The sequence below is a fragment of the Pteropus medius genome, unplaced genomic scaffold (genome assembly GCF_902729225.1).
Source record: "Pteropus medius unplaced genomic scaffold, Ma_sr-lr_union100, whole genome shotgun sequence".
Lineage (NCBI taxonomy): Eukaryota > Metazoa > Chordata > Mammalia > Chiroptera > Pteropodidae > Pteropus > Pteropus medius.
Window position 1 is genome coordinate 7406713 of NW_024342474.1, and position 20397 is coordinate 7427109.

General features: G+C 36.4%; 1 protein-coding gene across 1 annotated transcript in view; it reads left to right on the forward strand.

Annotated features, from left to right (window-relative positions):
• Window positions 1-20397, forward strand: part of HMGA2 (high mobility group AT-hook 2) — a 129900-nt gene that overhangs the window by 98648 nt on the left and 10855 nt on the right. Inside the window, exon 4 of the mRNA XM_039865922.1 lies at window positions 16277-16309. Within this exon, the coding sequence (XP_039721856.1) occupies window positions 16277-16309 (33 nt within the window). The remainder of the gene's footprint in view (window positions 1-16276; window positions 16310-20397) is intronic.

The following is a 20397-nucleotide window of genomic DNA, read 5'->3' on the forward strand; positions in this document are numbered from 1 at the left end:
AAATCAGAGTTCCTTGTGCCTCCATTTTCTCCATAAAAACCATTGGAGCACGCCATTCTTTAGGGATAAGCAGAATTGAGGAAGCTCCTGAATTGAGGAGCTTTTGTTCTGATGCTTACCTCCATGTATATATGAGTGAAAGCTGACAAACGAGAATGAACTGCAAATAGGTTGAGGAACTGAGATGTAAACACTCCACTCAGAGGCCGGCATTCTTTATACTGTTGTCTCCTGGTTTCTTCATCTCCCTGAAGACCTTGATTGAGTGATGAGCAGCATCCATAAAGGTGTTAGGAGACTCTTTCATGGCCGCTTCTCTGCCAGCCAAGAGATGTTACCCTGAAGGACTCAGAGAGATTTGAAAGCAAGAAAAAGAAGGAATGGCTCCTTTTGCCAGCAGTCAGAGCCGAGAAAGCAGAAGAGCAAGTTACAGTTCCAGCCATGATGGAAAGGTGTCTTCTGAACAGAGTAGCAACCAAACTGTCTTTTTCTTTCCTTGGTTCTTCTACCCCTGTCACCATAGCTAGAAGTAGCAGCTTTATTGCCTCTCAAGAGAAAGGAACTTACAGAGTGTGTATGGCTTAGCATCCTGAAGCTACTGTAGTTGTTCAGTCATTTGGGGAAAACACCAGGAAAATTAGATTAGATATCCAAGCTTTCACAATAGCTCAGCATATTGATGTCAAACTATGGGTCGGAAATTTAGCATAACATTAAAATTATACTTATAGAGAATAGTATCAATTATTAGAACCATTAGAATAGTTGCTGAGCAGTAAACTTATTTGTTATTTGAATACATTCTGTTACTAGATGGCTGCCTAACAGTTGTTCAAGAATAGTCAGTTAATCATCCTAGCACAAAGTAGCTACTCATAAATTTGTTGACTAAATAAAATTTCTTTGACAGAAATATTTGCATAATTGCAGTGTGTTATACACATGCGTTTTAGCTTAAGGGCATCTGTTTGGATTTTTTTTTTCTCTGTCTGTGTAACACACATGCAGACACCATAACGTGAATACTTACTGCTTACATCTTAGAGAAAAGTGACTCTTTTAACAGCCTAAGCATTCTAGAGGTAGTTTGCAAGCAAACATAACTTAGAAGAAGATCTAAAATTGCTTTCTTTGAAATTCTACTTTTGTAATGGTGAAAGTTATTTTTGGAGAGAGGTAATTTTTGAAGAAAATAAAGTGATTTTTAATCCTGCAATCTAATTGGTTGTTATTAATTCAATTTAATAAAATATAGGTTCCTTTCAGAAGAAATCTCTTACAATAGTACATCTTAAAGTCTGGTTCCCTTTCCCAGAAGCGCAGGGTGTTTGGAAGATAGGGGGACAAGAGAAGTACTTGAAGCTGTCAAGTCTTGCAGGGCTGCAGTTAAGTGCGTTAGGTGCTGCACGCTTGAAGTGCCGTCATATTACAGGAATGTTATAGAAAAAAGCTACAAGGACTTCTCATACATGCCTAACTCATGTAGCTTTAATGTTCACATGGCTGGGTCTATTCAGCTGATGAGGTCTACGTGTCAGATGCAGTTTGTAAGCCACTATTATTAAGCTGTTTTACTTTTACCATTAAGTAATGATACCTTGTTAATATTATGGATGTGTGTGTTCTTTGCTCTCTGTAAGTCTTTTGTTTTGTTCTTCTTTTTTTTTTTTTTTTTTTTTTTTTTTTTTGCCTTACAAAAATGTGCAGAGAGGACATCCCTATCCACAAATCAAGTACTTTAAATAGCCAGGCTAGAGCTGAATGAAGGAAATCAGGCTACATAACATCTTTGTAAAGTGTATGCCTATGAACGCTGCATCTCACAATACAAAGGAAATTGTCATTGTCCTGTGCAAGTTAGGCGAACAAAGCACGTAAAAAAAAATCCCATTCTGGTTCTCATACATGTATTCCAGTGCAAGCGAAACTGGCATCTTGAAGGCCACAGCAATGGCAAGGCTTTAAGTGATACATTGGCAGATGAGAGAGGGTGGATTTCAGATTTATAATGCAGAAAGTCTGGTAATCATTCACCAGACTCTCATCCAGTTCTTTGATATTGAACCATGCAAATTATAAACAATGAGGAACATTGCCATTGCTGCTGCTGCTGCTGCTGCTGTTACTACTATTATTATAGCCCCTACTATTACAAACCACTACTACCATTACTACTCTACTGCTATTACTACTAGTATTGTTACTACTACTGCTGTTATTGCTGCTATTACTTTTACTGCTGCTGCTATTATTACTACTATTACCACTACTACATTATTACTACTATTACTATTATTACTACCATTACTACTACACCACCACTGCCACATTCCCTAGTGCCGTTAAGTAATGTTTATTAAGTTCTTATAGCCAGTAATTGCACCATGGATTTTAGGGACATTAATCGTTTTTAATTACCCCAGTAACCCCATGAAGTATCCACATTATACAAATTAGGAAATTGAGGTTTAAATTGCTACCAAGTCAGTTTAAATAGTTTGTGCATAATTGGTAGAGACCTGATTGCAGAGGCCTTTCTGGCTCCAAAGCCCTGTTCCTCACCATTATCTCAAGACTTCTCTTCCTTGTGGGTGAAGAGAATGAAACTCTGCAGGTATTAAGTAAGATGTCACCTCCAAACCCTTACAAAGTAAATTGAGAATTTCCTCAGGGCCAAAAAGTTGCCTCCGTAAGTACTCTAAAGCAGTTTCTATATCCTGCAAACAGAAACTACAATCAAAGATAGCACCTTACAAACATCCTTTCTTTATTAAAAAAAAAAATTTGTTTTAATTAAAAAAACTACTTCCACCAACAGTCCCTCCTAAGATCAGATACCTACATGCATCTGGCTATAAGCCCAGACATACCAAAACATGTATTATCTAGAGCCAAGACTTGAATCCCACTGCATCTACAGACAGGCATCTCATTTTAATAGACTACTCATTCATAGAGTAGGGACACTCCCCTGTTGAAGTGACAGGGAATCAGAAGAGCAGCATAAAACAAAGAAAACGGTTATTACCTAGCAGCTGAAGGCCCCAAACATAGCCTCAGGTTCTGCTGTTCTTCAGTTTAGCCAAGCAGAACTCTGATTGATTCCCGTTAGAAGTCAGCAGACATTTAGTTGGCTTCCAGAATGTGGGCAGAAGCTCATGTAAGTTATTTACTACCTATCCCTGGAATTCCTTTTGGACATGACCAATAAGTTACAGCTGGTTTTTAGGCAACATGGCACACTCATCACCTAGCTGTTAGGAACATGTATACCCTTCTGACTGTAATGAAGTGAATTCAAGTCTAGATGCACCAGAGGAAAATTCCAAACAGACCAGGAAAGCAATAACCACCGACACCATCTCCATAATAACTGTAAAACTGAAACATGTACATTCTACAAAGAGACCTGTTCTTCTACCCCCTCTAAAACAGCTTGACAAAAACAAAAGCTATACGAACTGGCACAGGACAAACAATGCATAGAAAAATCTTGTGCAGCTGATTTCAGAGTCAAGAGAGCACTTCTTACCAGCTCTCAAAGACAGACCAGCACAGACAATAATAAAACGCTCAGAGTCAAAGTGGTTGCTTTTCTATATTTGTTCCCCATTCTCCTTTGTTTACAGAAGGTGGCCCTTTCCCTAACCAGGGGCAAATCTGATTTGTCAGTCCCATTCTCCCCACAGGGCAGGTCTGGCCAGTTGAGAGCAGGGCACTCTGCTTGGGACCATAGGAAGAGCCACCAGGAATGGCCATACCCAATTTGTGACTCTGAAGGAAATAGGCTGAGAATAAATCTACAGTGACAGAGCAGAGAGATAGAAACAATCTGAAGTCCTGAGGATTTAACAAACTGAATTTAACCTGCCAAATTAACCGATTCTAGGGGTGTGTCATCTCCAGGCTTTTTGTTACATTAGATAAATAATATCTTTATTACGTCAGTTTGAATTGGGGTCCTCTGTTGTACCCAAAAGCATACCAAAGGAATTGTCTTTGCTGGGATACTTGAGATTCACCAGAATTTATTATCTATATTTTTATAAATTGGTTGAATTTTCATACCCATTCCATATATCCTGATCTATAGGAAATATAGAGAAATAAAATCATGTGTAATATGTCTTCTGACGTTTTAAAAATATACCCATTTTTCCTCTCCTCACTTTTGAATCTCCGAAAAAGTAGCTCTCTCATGTCAACTACAGCTTTGTTGGAGAGGAAAATTGTGATTGCATAAGCATTGTCTTCCCCATGATGATGTTTCTCAAGAGTACCATCCATAGGACCAGTTGCTTACTTTTAAAGCAGATTACTTGGGTCCCTCCCAAGTCTAGGAATGAAGCCAGGGATCTGCATTTGCAGCCAGCATCCTTTTATGAAATCTGTGAAAGGGTGTCACTACCACCTGAAGAGAGATAAGGACTTCTTCCAGACAATCACAGGGTTTAGAAATCAGTAGAAACCTTTTTTGAATATTTACTCCATGCAGAAGACAGGAAATATGTTAGTGGCTGAGTCAGGTGGGGTGTGGAGGGCAGTTTTCCCCTGTTTGTGAAGAATCTCCTTGGGAATTTTCCGTTGGTGGTGTGATCTGCACAGGGTTTGCGAGCACAGCTTCTCTGAGGTTGGAGCAGGAAGTTGTCGGCATCGATAGGTTTGACTAGTAATTGTGCCTTAATGTAAATATATATAAATATTACACATATATATGCAGGCTTTAAATGACTCCATCTGTATGGCACTGTATATTTATATATATCATGGGTAAAAAATAAGTGTAGTGGGCGGCACATTCCAGAGAAATGAACACATCACAAAAGCACCAGCCAGTGAGTGCAGAGACCATACAGCACAAGGGATTAAAGGCAAGAGATATATGGATTTCTTGAGTAGAAAGCCACAGGGAATGAGAAAGAGAAATAAATGGCTGATGATGTAGATGAGGAGTCTGTATGGGAAGCAGGTATCTCTATTCTCCCTCACATTTTGTTCACAAACAATTATATATAACCCATAAGAGTATAAACATCATCGATACAGAAACGGTCGACATATTTCCTGTGTCATAGATGCCACAGAATTTGTAGCTAACATTTTTAATACGATCATATTTTAGAACAAGTAATAAACGAGAGAGAAAAAAAACAAAAATAACTTATTAGCATTTATCACAGAAATTTTTTTGGTGAGATATTTGAGATTCATCAGCCTTCACAGTCTTGCTTGTTTTTTTTTTTTTTTGCATAGACTTTTCAAAGGGAATAAAAGAAATAAAGAGATGAAGGAAAATATATAAGATGAAAATAAGAATAGCAGGATGAGATCTTTACTTAGAGAAATTTAATGAGAAACAAGATGCAGTATATATTTCTAGGACATCTTAAGTTTTTTTGACGAGAAAACTTTTTTCAGAGTAAATCTGTTATGAAAATAGTTTACTAATACTGATTTGACCTTTAAAAGTATTAAAAACAGTCTTTTGAACTAAGACCTTTAAAATTGCTACATTAAAATGCAGTTTTTTTAATTTGGTAATTTTTCTTCTTAGTGAAATTATAATCCTAGAAAGCTAGATTTTTATTATTTTTTTAAAGATGCTATTTTTATGGCTACGCGAAGATGGCTACATATAGCACTGACGTTTTCATAGGCAGATTAACAGAGAAGAAGCAATTGCTGGAACGGTGTGGTGTAGTGGAAAGGGCAAAAGACATAGAGCTGTACAACTTGGGTTGAAGTTGTAGCTTCAGTATATACTGGCCTTGGAATCTTTTGCAAGTTATTTGCTATCCTGAGGATTCCACTTCCTCATGCGTAAATCTGAACGGCAACACTTCCTTCAAATGACTGTAGTGTGGTAAATCAGACGATACACATTAAATCACTTTGTAAACTACATATTGCTGTATTATTATCATATAGTCGATATGCAGTAGTCTCCCATTATCCACCATTTCACTCATTGCAGTTTAACCACAGTTCAAAATGTTAAAAGGAAAATTCTAGAAATAAAGAATTCATACGTTTTAAACTGCATGCTATTCCGAGTAGCGTGACGAAATCTCACACTGTCCCACTCATCCTGAATCATCCTTTTGCCCAGCGCTTCTACTCTGTATATGCTCTCCACCCGTTAGTCACTTCATAGCCGGTCATCTCAGTTATCAGATTGGTTTTCAGAGAAAGAAAGACCACATTTACAAATTTTTATTACAATATCTGATTATAATTGTTTTATTTTATTAGTAGTTATTATTATTAATCTCTCACAGTGTCTAATTTATAAGTTAAACTTTAATAGGTATGTATGTATGTATAGGAAAAATCATAGTATGTATAGGGTTCGGCAACATCTGCGGTTTCAGGCATCCACTGGGGAGTCTTGGAACACACATTCTGCATATAAGTGGGGACGACTATGAATATAAAATGAAAAGTCATACCATCTTATCCTAAATTGTAATTAAAATGTTTGAGTCAAAAGATGTGATAACAAAGCAGAGTTTAGAGAGACATTTCAGGAATAGTCTAAACAAAGAAAAATAGCTTTTAAGGTGACTGCTACCGATCTCAGAATCCTCAAGTTTTAGAGCAGTTGAGCTAACTTAGGTAGTTCAGGGGTTGCCTGAAGCTCCACCTGAGTTTGAAATAGAGATTTTGGAGACAAGCCGAATGAAATGCTTGGTTCTCTGAAGAAGGAATGGAGACATTTTAATTTATAGATTCTGCAGAAAGGGACATTAATCCCAAGAAAATCTGGAGCGATGGTCCAAGAAGAAAGTATTCTCTGGAAACGCCAGGGTGCTGGGTGCACTCTGGAAGTGTGAGATTGTGGGAGAAAGAGAACTCAGTTCTACAACTATTTAAAAAGTTAAAGGATATAAGCTAATGTTCGGGAATAGTTAACATTTCTCGGATTGAATATTAAGCTTCCTCCAAGGAAAACAACTCAACTGCTAAAGTCAGCCCTAAACTAGTGCCAAGAAAATACTGCTAAATTAGGGTTCTAGGAGAGATATGACTCAGTTGAGTACCATAGAGCTCTCAACCCATAAACTATCCCTTTGTAGTTCTTTGGAACATAAGAGATTACAAATAAATTTACTGACTCTTTCCTTAAGGAAAGGAAATGCCTAAAATCATGATTCAGCTTTTTAAATTCAGTTTCCATGTATAATTATTAAAGCTATTGGGAAATACTGGATCACCAAATCATTTTGAAAAGCCATTTTTAAATGCTTTTGTTTGTTTAGACCCAAACAAATGCTCTTAGAACTAAAGAAATTTCCTAAGTATTGATTCTAGATTTCTTTTGTCAAAATAAAAGTAATTAAAACTATTTTAAAAATCACATTATTTCTATTATAAGCATATGAGCAAGCACGCAAGAAAAGATATATATAATATACATATTATATATATGTATAATGTGAAAAATTGTGTGTGTGTATATATATATAAATATAATATATAATTTTATATATATAATTATATATATAATTTATATATATAATTTAATATAATTTTATATATATATATAAAAATATATATATATAGTTTAAGTCCAAATCCAATTTAATATAACAACTACCTGAATAATTGATCTAATGTTAAGAAGATGTATGTCTTAAATGGACTTTCAGGTATGCCACCAACAAATTGAGAGTATTAATTATCGCTCATTTCCAATAGTATACAATTTCATTTTCATTGTCTCATAGATGTCTACTTTCATGTCTTACTGAACATTATTGCTCTTTCTAGCTGGCTAAAGTTGACCTTAGCTAAAGTTTGAACTTAGTCCACGACATCTATATGTGTTTGATTTGTTGAAATACAGCAGCATAATGTTTCAAATATTTGTTCATTTTACCTTGGTTCTATTAACCACGTATGTGTACATATGCAAAGTGAACTAACTTTGTGAATGACTACATACAGAGAAAAAGAAATATGTAAAGAAAATAAATAAATAAATAAATAACTTGAGCCTTTAAAGAATATTTAGTGTTTCTGTTTAGAAATTAATAGGATAAGGAAATAGGACCAAAATATTCACTTTTTTCTATGAAGTAACCTTAATCTTACAATTTTCATTTAACTTCTTTGCCTAGGGGTAAAATTTTCTCCCCAAATCTTGGGAATTATAAAAATTGAGATGAAAAGTCAACCCATGAGACCGTGTATTTCTTTACCCCCACCCGTGTGTGACTGTTCACTTCAGAATGCTTTATATCCCCAAAGTGCAGCCATCTTCCATAAAACAAAAATGCCTGTTAAGTGCTCAGGCATTTGAGTGCTCAGGCATAACTCAGGAGCACACCAAAGTATAATTTTAAAACTAGCCATGCTTTTGACAACACTACCCCTAAGCTGCATCTTTCTCTTGTTTTGTTTTCTGATATTTCAGAGCTTAATTATAATCTTTAACTATCCAAAGTGAAAACAAATTTTTTCCTACCTCTACTTTTTTGTGATAGGGAAGAAGTGATACTTTTCTTCTACATCAGTTCTTCGGATTTCTTCTTGTATTTGCTTTTCAACTTTGTTGAACTCGTCTCTGCTTTCTCATTTTCCCTATTTAAAGGAAAATAGTCATCTCTCCTTTCCTGTAATTATTCTTCTCTATAGTTCATGATCATACCTCTCCACCCTTAAGATTACCTTGAACATAAGAGATTATGGTCTATTGAATGGAAAAACTTAATCTAAAATTACACATTGTACTCTCATATCTCCTTGTTTGCCTCCTCCATTGGACTCTAGGCTCCCTGAGACCAGGAAACATTTCTTATTCATTTTGTACATCCAGTATTTGTCTGACATATCATTTATCTAATGTCAGTCAGAATTCGATGAGCCAGTGAATAACTTCAGGTTATAGAAAGTTGGCTTTTGAAACGAATCTGTACACTGAGATTTTAAAAAGAGTTCCTCGTTGATCTTTCCCCTCCATTCGGAAGATGTCTGAAAGGCACCAGAGGGAAGACAAAAACTCCAAAGATTTGACTCCTAAATCTGGTCTCAGAACTGCTGTGGCCTGTTGCCATGCACATGCAGGCTGATGTTAGTAACACTAGCTAGAGCGAACTGTGACTCTCCCCATCCTTGAACAGGTAGCATGAGGCCAGCCACAGTGAGTGCGCTTTGCTATAATAACCCAATAAATACTTCTGAAATGATGCTTGCTTTTGTATTTTGCATTAAAGTCTAAGAGTAAAGCCAAGTAGAGTAGAAAATAAAGAACACCTCACTTTCCCCTGCAATATCAAGCAGAAATTCCAGGGATTTTGCCAACCTCCCCATCATAGATTTATCGCTTTTGGGGAGACTTTGTACAGAGAACTACAAAATCTCCTTTGCATTATAAGGGCTAGATTTTACTGTCAAGTAATAGCCATCCTGGCCTACATGTATACACACATTGCACAATCATCTCTAAGGATACACAAGAGGCACAAGAAATAGAAATTATGATCCAACGCAGGCTTTTTCTGAGCAGGAGGAAAATTGCCACTAGTGGGTGATTTCTCTTTACCAAGGCCTCCCACCACTAGAGGGCAGGGGCATTCTCAGTTTGGGAAGCTATTAAACAGGAAGACTTCCAGCCCAGTTAGAGTGATGTATGCAGTAGGGGTGGGATTTGTATAGCTATAACTAAGTCTCATCCTCACATTGTCGCACCAACACTTGATCTGAAATGAATGCTTCAAACTTCACGTACACTTTCCTGCCTAATTACCCAAAACATTCCTTAGGTGCATCAAATAATTTTTTGACCACTTGCTGTTGGATAATATCCTGAACTCATCTCCCCTTTATCGATGTCAATAACTGAGAGTTGACTATTTTACATTGAATTAAAGCTCAGAGTTTTTATTCTAAATCTTCCCTGAATAGCCGCTTAGAATTGTTATATGCAGATTATTCTGGCCATCCAGTTCCAATGAAGAGGCAGAGTTTAGAAGAACTGGGAATGGGTATAAGAAGTTAGCTAGATGGTCACAAAAACAGTCATGGTGTTCTGGAAGAAAAGCTTCAGAATAAATGAAAAAACTGGAACATCATACCCGATGTAGGCAAATCCCTCCTTTCACCACAGTCTGGCAGCCTTTGGCAAAATAAGTATAAGGGAAAGGACCCAGGGTGGAGACTAGTGAACAGGGAAATTGGGTGCAGAACCTAGGCACACAGAAAGTCCAAAAATATGTTGATTAACACAATCTAAATCACAAAAACTATATGGCTGAATTAGCAATAATCATCACTTTACCTTGACTCTTTTAGGTCACACCTATTAGGTTGAACTGTATGAAATTATTGCTATTTGACTGATTTTGGCTGACAAAAAGTCAAATTCATATGGTTCAACCTAACAGTATAAGTCACACTGAGTGAATGCTGAAGAGGCTGTGCCTCCACCCAGCCTGCTGATACAGATCTGATGGAAGATTTGCACCCAGAGAGCAGAGACTTTTCACTGGTGTTCTACTGAGGCTCCTCAGGGGCATCTTGGGAGGGCAGGGAATGGGCTGGAGTGGAGGCCATGTGAATGAGGCATCGGCACTCCAATCAGAAGTACCATTTTGTCTGCTTCCTATTGTAGGATTCCACATAAGATCTGACCTGTGAAAGAAGAGGGAGAGGTTCTTAGGCTTAAAACAAAACAAAACAAAACAAAACAAAAACACCTGTAGAGCATGAAGTTCATTTATTAAAGGGACCCAAATATAAATCTTGACATCCTGGCCTATTGAAGCCTTAAAACTATAAATCCAGAACACCATGAGCAAGTGTGTAGATTACATCATTTCATGAAAGGCCGGAAAGAGTTTTCATTCTTCATGATGGTAATCTCCCTCCACCTGAGTTAATGTCATATTCAAAGAAAACATATTCAGAACAGCGCTGTGAAACTTCAGAGAGTGAAAAGCATATTTCTCAGCACATAAATGAAAGTGAATTTTGGTGAATGGAACAAACAAAGATAGAGATCATCTTTTAAGCCTTTAAACTGCTTGGAACAAAGGGTCAAAAAGGATATTGTTCAAACCACAAGTCAAGAAGAACTGTCAGTATGTATGCCACACGACATGAAGCCGTTGCTGGCTTCATGCTTCACGGTCGTGTATGGAGTGTTTACACACAGAGTCTGGACAATTACTTGTCTTGAATCTGAACTGTGTCTACTCACTCAATTTATTTGATACTTTTTACTATAAATAACTAACTAATCAATTTGGTCCAGAGAGCAGTTGAGGTAATTGAGCAATAGGTTGATTTATTTATTGATATTTTCTCCAAACGGTGGAGATACATTCATCAGTCAGTTCAGGCAGAAGATGAAGCTGTCTGCACTTGTGTGGGTATATACGTGTATAATAATATTTCAGTGCACTGACTTAGGCATAAAGGATTCCTTTGGAGTTTAAAACCAAGTATCTTTTTAGCAAATATTTTTAGTATGATACCATATTTAATTTTAAATAACTGAGCTTATCTTGTGAGATGTTATTTAGCTGGCTAACAAATTTTGAACTAAGAAATGAGAGTTACATTTTAGGGGCCTTTCATGTGACACAGAATAAATGAGGATTTTAAAATTCTTCTTTAGTAAACAGCTAGGGGATCTGTCTTACCCTATAGTGATATGAGAATGAAAAACTACATGAAAAAAGATTGCACTAGGAAACAGAAGTACCTCTTGATTGAACAATAGTCTTATGATTTGAAAACAAAGTGAGCAAAACCACTTACTACTGGCAGGCAAAAAACAAAAGATGTAATTTGATTAAACTACTGCTTACATAAAACGGAAAGACCTATCTGCACAGAGATCTAAGTGAAGGGCTATTTTCTTTCAGAGGTCAACTTAAGACCCTCTGCATAATGATCATTCTTACTTTACTATACATTGTACCTTGTTTTTAAAAAAATTAAATTGGTAAGCCCAGTTCAAGCCCGTTTTCATTTAATGCTGAGGTTGTAGTAAAACGAACTACTTGCGTCTAGGTCCTTTGTTATGAAGGATTTTCTTTCAATGCCTACTAGAGGAATGGCTTAGCTGTCTAAGTATCAGCTTTAAAATATCTGGACTCCCAGCCAGGAACCATAGGTTGAATTCTCAGGAGGGATGGGGAACCCTTTAATTATTCTGAAATAGATGGGGTGGCAGACCACTTCCTACACAAGTGTCTTTCTACAAAATCTTAAAAGCCAATATTCTGTGGACATTAAAAATTCAATAATATTTTTCCTTTTATTTGGAGAAATACTAGTTTGGTCTATGATCTCGGAAACCCAAGAATATGTTCTTTCCTTTCCATATCCTTGCATTTTCTCAGCATGCTGTATCCTAGGCTATTTATGGACAATAATATTTATTTGCTTAAAGATTAACCTTTGAATTTGGCTGAGCTAATATAAGGATTAACCTGCAGAGAACGACACGTCGACATCCCTGAGTGGGCCCTTTTTAATCTGCTTTTGATTGACAGGGTCTTTTAGTTCTCCTCAGAGTTTTATTTTAACATTATATTCATCCAAAGCATTTCTTCGAAGTCCTTTGTTGTCGATTATGTTGTTCTGTTCTGGGACGAAGCTCTCTTTTCACCCATTGTTTTCTGGAAGTTTAAATGCAACAGCAGAATGAGAGATTTTCATGACAAGCTTTTGAAAGGTGAAGCAATCTCTTAACATAAGGAACTCGAAATCTCAGTGCACTGAGAGGTTTGCATGGCAAGTCGACAAAGTGCCCAAACTGTATAAGCTCACCACGTGCACAGACTTATTAAAGATGAAATCTTCAAAATTGTCTAAATAAGCAACTTAGAGGGCTTTGCTCTCTGTTCAATAGAATAGTCGTTATGAAATCTACACCTTTTAAAGGGATGTCCTCAGATTCTCCATAGTTGATAAGGAAGGAATAATCTCTAAAGGAGTCCAGAGGAGCAGCTGGTCCTTGTGGGCCTACCTTTTGTCCCTTGGGACTCACTTTTCATCACCGACTCAGGAGAATCATAGGTTCACCCTGTTGAGCGAGCCAGGGCCTTCCCTGGCTGTGGTGGTAGTGAGGAATCGGAGGGATTCCAATAAAAAAGGAGAATCTAGTGATGGAAATCAACGCCACGAAGCTTCTCCTCCTGGGTTGGATCAAATTTGACTGGTTGTTTGTTTATTTGTTTGTTTGTTTGTTTTTTAAGTTTGAGAACCTGGTTTCTGAGATCATTATTCAGGGGATTAAGAAAATTAGAAGACAGGTTTAGAAAATGACCTCGGGGAAGTTATTTAAATTTCCCGTGCCTTAGTTTTCCCGTGAGCAAATGCAATTATTAAGGCCTGGGTCCTTCTAGTCACAAAGGAATGAATGTTATAACTAGAAATGATTTTAAGGTTTTATATGGGAAATGCATGTGCAAAATAATACTCATTTATTAAAGTGCAAGAAAATATACTGCTAACCACACTAAAGATAAATATGCACAGTTGATATTATTCGGTTCTTTTTATAAAAATATAACGATCAACCATGTTTTTGATGATAAGAACTCTAAGGGGCAATCGGTTTCTAGGTATCGACATTCGGTTATAAGCCAGGAGATACTTCAAGGAAGATAAGAGACTTGCAGTTTGGCATCTCAAAAATTTCCAAACCGCAGCTTGTTTCCTTTCCCTTTTTATGAATGGCAGTAGTATTATGCTTCCGTCTGCATTTTCTACCAGAGCCATTCATAAAAATAAAAACAAAACAAAATAACAACAACAAAAAACTTTCCCGGCACAGTCTGGAGCCATTGGGTGCCAGAGGCTGGGAAAACATCCTGGCAGCCATAACCCCAACCAGCATTGAAAGTATTCAAGGGTCTGTTTGTTTGGTGGTCTGAAAAGTATGAAGTGCTGTGTGGAAGGGAGGGCAGCTGGTAGAAGTTCTGTGACACGGACTAGGCAGGGAGCCAGGGCTGGCAGAGTTTCAGACATTGTCTTTCCCCTCATTGAAGTGTCAGGACCTAATTCATGGAAAATTGGGTGAGCTGGCAGCCCTTTCAGAGGATTTCATTGAGCCCTGCAGTGTGCAGGAGTCACATGAATGCAGGATCCTCAGCCAAAAAAGGAGAGAGACTTCTGAGCAGGAGGAACCAGTCAGCCTGCAAGAATGTGTGCAGATTTGAAACGGTTTGGGAGTAAACATGTGTACAGGTGTAATCGGCAGGAAAAAAGAGAAGGAAGAAAAGTGGCCTGTTCTTACAAATGACTCTTTTGAAATGAACACAACACTTCTTAGCGCTTTTGGATCCTAAATTGTCTTTGGTTCAGTTCCACCTGGAGAACACGTCATCTCAAAACCTGGGCTTTACTGATGTCATCTCCACTGTGATTTAAAGTCAGAGGGAAGAACTTTTTTTCAGTGAGCAGCAGTATTTTGCCATTTCTAAATTTTTATTTTATTCATCTAAAAAAAAAGCTCTGATGATTTTTATATGTTTAATACAGCAGCAGTAAAACATCACACCATCACAGAAATTCTGAAGATGAAGAAAAATGAATGGGACCTCCTCTACCCCTCCATGATACAGTGAATTTATTCTAACTTCTGTTATTTGGGAGAATTTTGGCAATTTTATTTTTTTATTTTTTATTTAAACCATGAAAGTATGTCACTGTCCACATCAAAGTGGCTTAGTTGTATTCGCAAATCTCAATGATGTGTAAATAGAATAAGTAAGACTTATTATATCCAGACATGAGACTAAGTACTGGAAGTAATCCATCAAAAAGCTTGGGCTTCAGATCCACCTTTTACAATACAAAGAATAACTTAAATATTTTTCTAATACTCTAATTCTTGGGAAATTAATTTAAGCTGGGTAGAAAATTTCCTTCAGATGTTTCACTCACATGTGGAGAGTTTTGCCCTGCATACACAATTAAATAAATATAGTAATAGATAGATATGAACAACAATTAAATAGATAGAGATAAAGATAAATAGTATTGGTAGAGATAGTATCTGCAAATGATACTACCAAGAAAGTGAACAAATTCACCCACATACTGAAAGAAAATATTTGCAAATCACATTCTGATAAGGGACTTGTATCCAGAACATATAAAGGACTCTCACAATTCAATAATGAAAAGACAAATTTTAAAATGGGCAAAAAGTTTGAATAGATATTTTTTTAAAGAAGATATACAAATGGTCAATAAGCACATTAGGGAAATTCAAATCAGAACCACAGTGACGTTCAACTTTACACCCAGTAGGATGTCTATAATTTAAAAGGTAGACAATAACCAGTTTGGGCATGTATATGGAGAAGTTGGAACCCTTATATATTGCTGGTGGGATGTAAAGGGCGCAGCTGCTTTGGAAAGCTGGCTGGAAGCTCCTTAAAAAGTTTAACATAGTTACCTGTGTGACTCAGAAATTCTACTCCTAACTACATATCTAAGAGAATCGAAAACATTCTCTCTCTCTCTGTTCATAGCAGCATTATTCATGATAGCCAAAAGGTGGAAACAACCCGCATGCTCGTCAACTGATGGATGAATAAACAAAATGCAGTATATCCATACAATGGAATATTATTTGGCAATAAAAAGGAATGAACCACTGATACATGCTGACACATGGATGATCTGAGAAAACATTGTGCTAAGTGAAAGACTCCAGACCACAAAAGACCACATACTATATAAGTGCATTTACATGAAGTGTCCAGAAAAGGCAAATTTATAGAGACAGAAAGTAGATTAGTGGTTAGTCTGGAATGGGAGGCTAGTAGGGACACAGAAAGGAATGGGGAGTGGCCACGAATGGGTACAAGGTTTCTTTTAGAGGAGGTGAAAATGTTCTAAAATTAGATTGTGATGATGATTGTACAAGCCTCTGAATACACTAAAAAAATTTTTAATTATACACTTCAATGAATGAATTTTATGGTGTGTGAATTATATCTCAATGAAGCTCTTTAAAAAATATTAATTAGGCCCTTTCCCTCCTCAGTCAAATAGCAAGTTAACTTTGACTTAACTGGTATGCATGCCAGACTTTAATTGGGAGTGTTTTAATTGAGATAACCTGCATTTTATTTCCTTAACATATAGAGATCATGAATAAATACCCTCTAACCTTAGATAAACTATTTGAACCTTGAAATTTTCATCTGTATTTGCAGACAGGTGTCTAGATTTAAAACATGTACACTTAATTTTTTTATTATGTATCTTTCCTTTTAAACTATAACAGTTATTTTTTTTCTCTCCTTAGCCACAACAAGTCGTTCAGAAGAAGCCTGCTCAGGTAAGAAATGGTCATTATGATTTTTTTCCTATCAATTCATATAAAAAGTAATGCGAAAATATGTCCCCAAATTAAACCTTAATTAGTATTTTTCTAGTTTTGATTACATCAACATTGCAGGAGTCTTGACAATTTGTCGTAAAAAAAAAAGTCAGAAGTACATAGCCTGAGATTATCATTAAAAACCCTAAAAGGCCAAGGCCTTCGCTTAAATGCGCAAAGCAAATATAAAAATTATTTAAATAAAATGTTTATTTCAATGCCTTGTATATAAAACATACATTTAATGTTATTATGTGTTTCACCAGTTTTTAAACATAAAGTTCTGTCCTTTCCACCTAACTATACTTTATTGACTTGATATGGGACTTATTAGCTGCAGAACATTTCATGATTCATGACTGGAAACATATCTGTGTATTGAATTATTCCACAACATTTGATGATCCCAAAACACTCCCAGAGAAGGCTGGGAAACGAGGAAATTAAGTTATACTGTTTTTGCAGATTGATGAACTCTCAGGTCTTGCTTCAACGGCTGAGTCAGTCTCCGAAGTCTCTGGGCACATCAATATTAGGAACTAGCTTTACTTTTCTTGTCCCACATGACTGGAATTCCTTGTCCTGACTGTAATCTAAATGTGGAAACATAAGAATTATATTTACTAAGGAAGTATATCTTAAAAGAAAAGAAAACTGAAGGATAAATTAATATGACTGCCAAGTATGTGAGCTGTTATTAAAGTGTGAGAGTGTCCTGCTGCTCTCCCCTTCTGGGTTTAAATAAAAGGTCAGGAGATCTGGGCGTATCATACAGAACCTGCTGAAGTAAGTTATTAAGCAGTGTCATGGGTTACCAAGTTCTTTGTGGATCTCCTTCATATAATTTAAAATATCCATGGTCTCTTTTCCCTAGAGGTCTCTAAAAATGTACCTTGCTCCTTGTTCTCTTGGGACAATGCTACCTTGTGTGGGAAAGACCACCCACACAATCTTATATGTTTACTATTTTTCCAAACGCTGCTTCTAAGAGAATTGAAGCTTCTAACCACGAGTAAGCATACAGGAAAAGTGTATTCAAATAATTACACATGTGCTTTAAGTAGAATGAAAGCAGAGTTACCATGAAAAAAATCATTCTTGTGATTGCTCCCATACTTGAAAGCTGAAAGTGGTAGGAGGCACTAAAAATAGATACCCAGTATTCGAGTGTAAGCATTATTAAATAAATGAAGTAGAAGCAAAAACTTGACATTTTAAGTAGGACGTCCCATATATATATTTAGCATCTCACCCTTCATCAGTAAGAAAATCAAAAGAAAGTGAATTTATAATTTTGTGCATTTGAGTCCAAGGATACTGCAGTGTTCACTGTTGCATCATAGGCCGTGAATGGTAGATTAATAACAGCCTTATATGGTCTGTTAACAACATCCATTCAGTCTCGATTCTTGGTATTGTAGGGAAGATGAGGCAAATGAAAACACAGTCACTGTATCTGAGAAATGTGTAATTTAGTTCAGACGTGCTTATCCTTGGCTGCATATCAGAATCACCTAACAATTACACACACACAACACACACACACAGTAGTTCCCCCTTATCCAAGGGGTATATGCTCTATGACTCCCAGGGGATGCCTGAAACTGTAGATAGTACTGAACCCTATATATAAACTATGTTTTCTCCTATACATGCATAACTATGATAAAGTTTAATTTATAAATTAGGCACAGTAAGAGATTAACAATAACTAATAACGAAATACAACAATTATAACTATATCGTAATAAAAGTTATGTGGTCTCTCTCAATCTCTGACAACCAGTCTGATAACTGAGATGGCTACTAAGTGACTAATGGGCAGGTAGCATCTATAGCATGGGTATTCTAGACAAAAGGATGGTTCACATCTTGGGTGAGACAGAATGGGATGGCACAAGATTTCATCACACTACTCAGAACAACACCCAATTTGAAACTTAGAAATTGTTTATTTCTGAAATTTTCCACTTAATATTTCAGGACCAAGGTTGACTGCAGGTAACTGAAACCACAGAAAGTAAAACTATGAATAAGTGGGAACTACTCTATATGGGTGTGTGTATGTATTTGTGTTTGTATCACTATTTATATTTATATGGTCATTATGTATCACCATGTATATGCCATATATATTTATATATCACTATACATAATATATATCACTGTATATAATAAATACATTCACATATATACCCACCCAGTAGTTTGTGTTGCAGCCAGCCCTTGTGAGCCAGTTCTGAGTATCTCTTCCATATTCTGCATTCAGCGATGTCAAATAGGTAGCTTGAAATCCCCTATGTTGGGAGTATTTATACCATAGAAATTGACAAGTACTACAATTTTTTTCCCTGGAGAGCAAGTCGTTAAACATTTACCTACACAGCAATGGCCCCACTTTTCAGTGATTCTGATTATTTGGTCAGGACACTCAAGCATCAGTATCTTTTATGAACTCCCCAAATGATTCTAACGTGCAGCCAGGGATGAAGATACTCAGTGAACGGTCATGAGAAGAGGTTTAAACATTTGAAGCAAATGACCACAGAATGTCAATGTTTATGAAACACATAGGGGATGCAGATGAATGAGTGGGATGCCATCAGGGGATTATTAAGGGGATGAGTCCTGGAAGAGTTTTGATTTTGTTGTTATTATTATTTAGTTGCAAAAGGGAAAATAGAGACATAAATTAGGGAAAAGAAAGGAAGACATTATGAACGGCATGTTCAAAAGCAGAGAGGCAAAAACAAATAAATCATACGTGGATATTATCAATGTGGCTGAAACTGACTGCAAATTGAGCAGTAGTACACAAGAAATGATGTAAGTGAAGTCATAAATTCTTTTCCTAGGGAATCAGGAATATCTAAGAAGCCACAGATGAATTGAGTTTGTCTTCACTGATCAATTGGGCTATCTTACAGACCCTGCTCCAGATTTGCCTTTGAAAGGAGAATTCGGACTCAGAAATAGAAAAAAGAACATGAGCTCATTGGGCTTCCTAATCTATGCTGTCTAAGGACACAGTGATGAATTATATAAACACAGGGACTACATAGAAGTTCATGGAGGATAATGTAAATTTTATACTACATTCAAAAGAATCTCTTCCCTTTTCATCTGTTTCTTTCAAAATACCCTCCCAGATGGCTTTTCCATGTGGCAGTCTGGATTAACTCAGGCTCATATTCTTTCTTCATCAACCGTACTTTGAGGGGTTACGTTTAGGTCTTGTTTTTAGGTGGTGAAGATTCCAGCACAATTAAGTATTTTGCATCTAAAGAAAAGGGCTCAGCGGTGTGTAAGGAGACCTAGGTTTTGCTTTCTAGCCCTATCACTGAGCGAATGAATCTCTCTGTGCCCTATTTATCCACCTATGAGATGAGATAATAACGACACTTCTTCCCTTACTCCCAAGAACATTTTAAGAGATTCATAATTGCATAAATTCCAGGGAATATTATTTTGTTTTGATATATTTTTGGATGCTAGGTTTTTTATTTCTGGAGGTGTATGTTCTAGAAAATTCTAGAATTCTAATTATATTAAAGTACTATCCTTTTTACCTCAAGAATTTTTATTGTTTGTTTTTTAAAATAAAATGTTTTTTAATGAAAGAGGAAATTTTTTAGTAATTACTACAATCTTTGGATTAAAGTAGTCAAAATTATTTTCCCTGTATATATTTCATATATATCTATAATTACAGTGGCTCTATTGCAAAGTCTCCTGAATCCATCAAATTCTGAAACCTCAGGCTTTCCAGAATGCCACGTCTTGGAACTGGGATACAAAGTGACAAAATTCACCTGAGGAGACAATTCAGGATTATGATTAATCTCAAAATTTAGATAGTCATTTGTGTTTGTGTATATAAGTACATGTGTCTAGGGAAGAATAAAAATTTAAGGGGAACCCTGCTACAGGGGTTTGTGTTTGGAAAATTCACCCAGTGCCATCAGCTGCAAACCTCAAGTATGTCTCATAATCTTAATGGGAAAGTTATAGTCTCTTATAAATCTAAAAGGAAAAATCTGCAATAT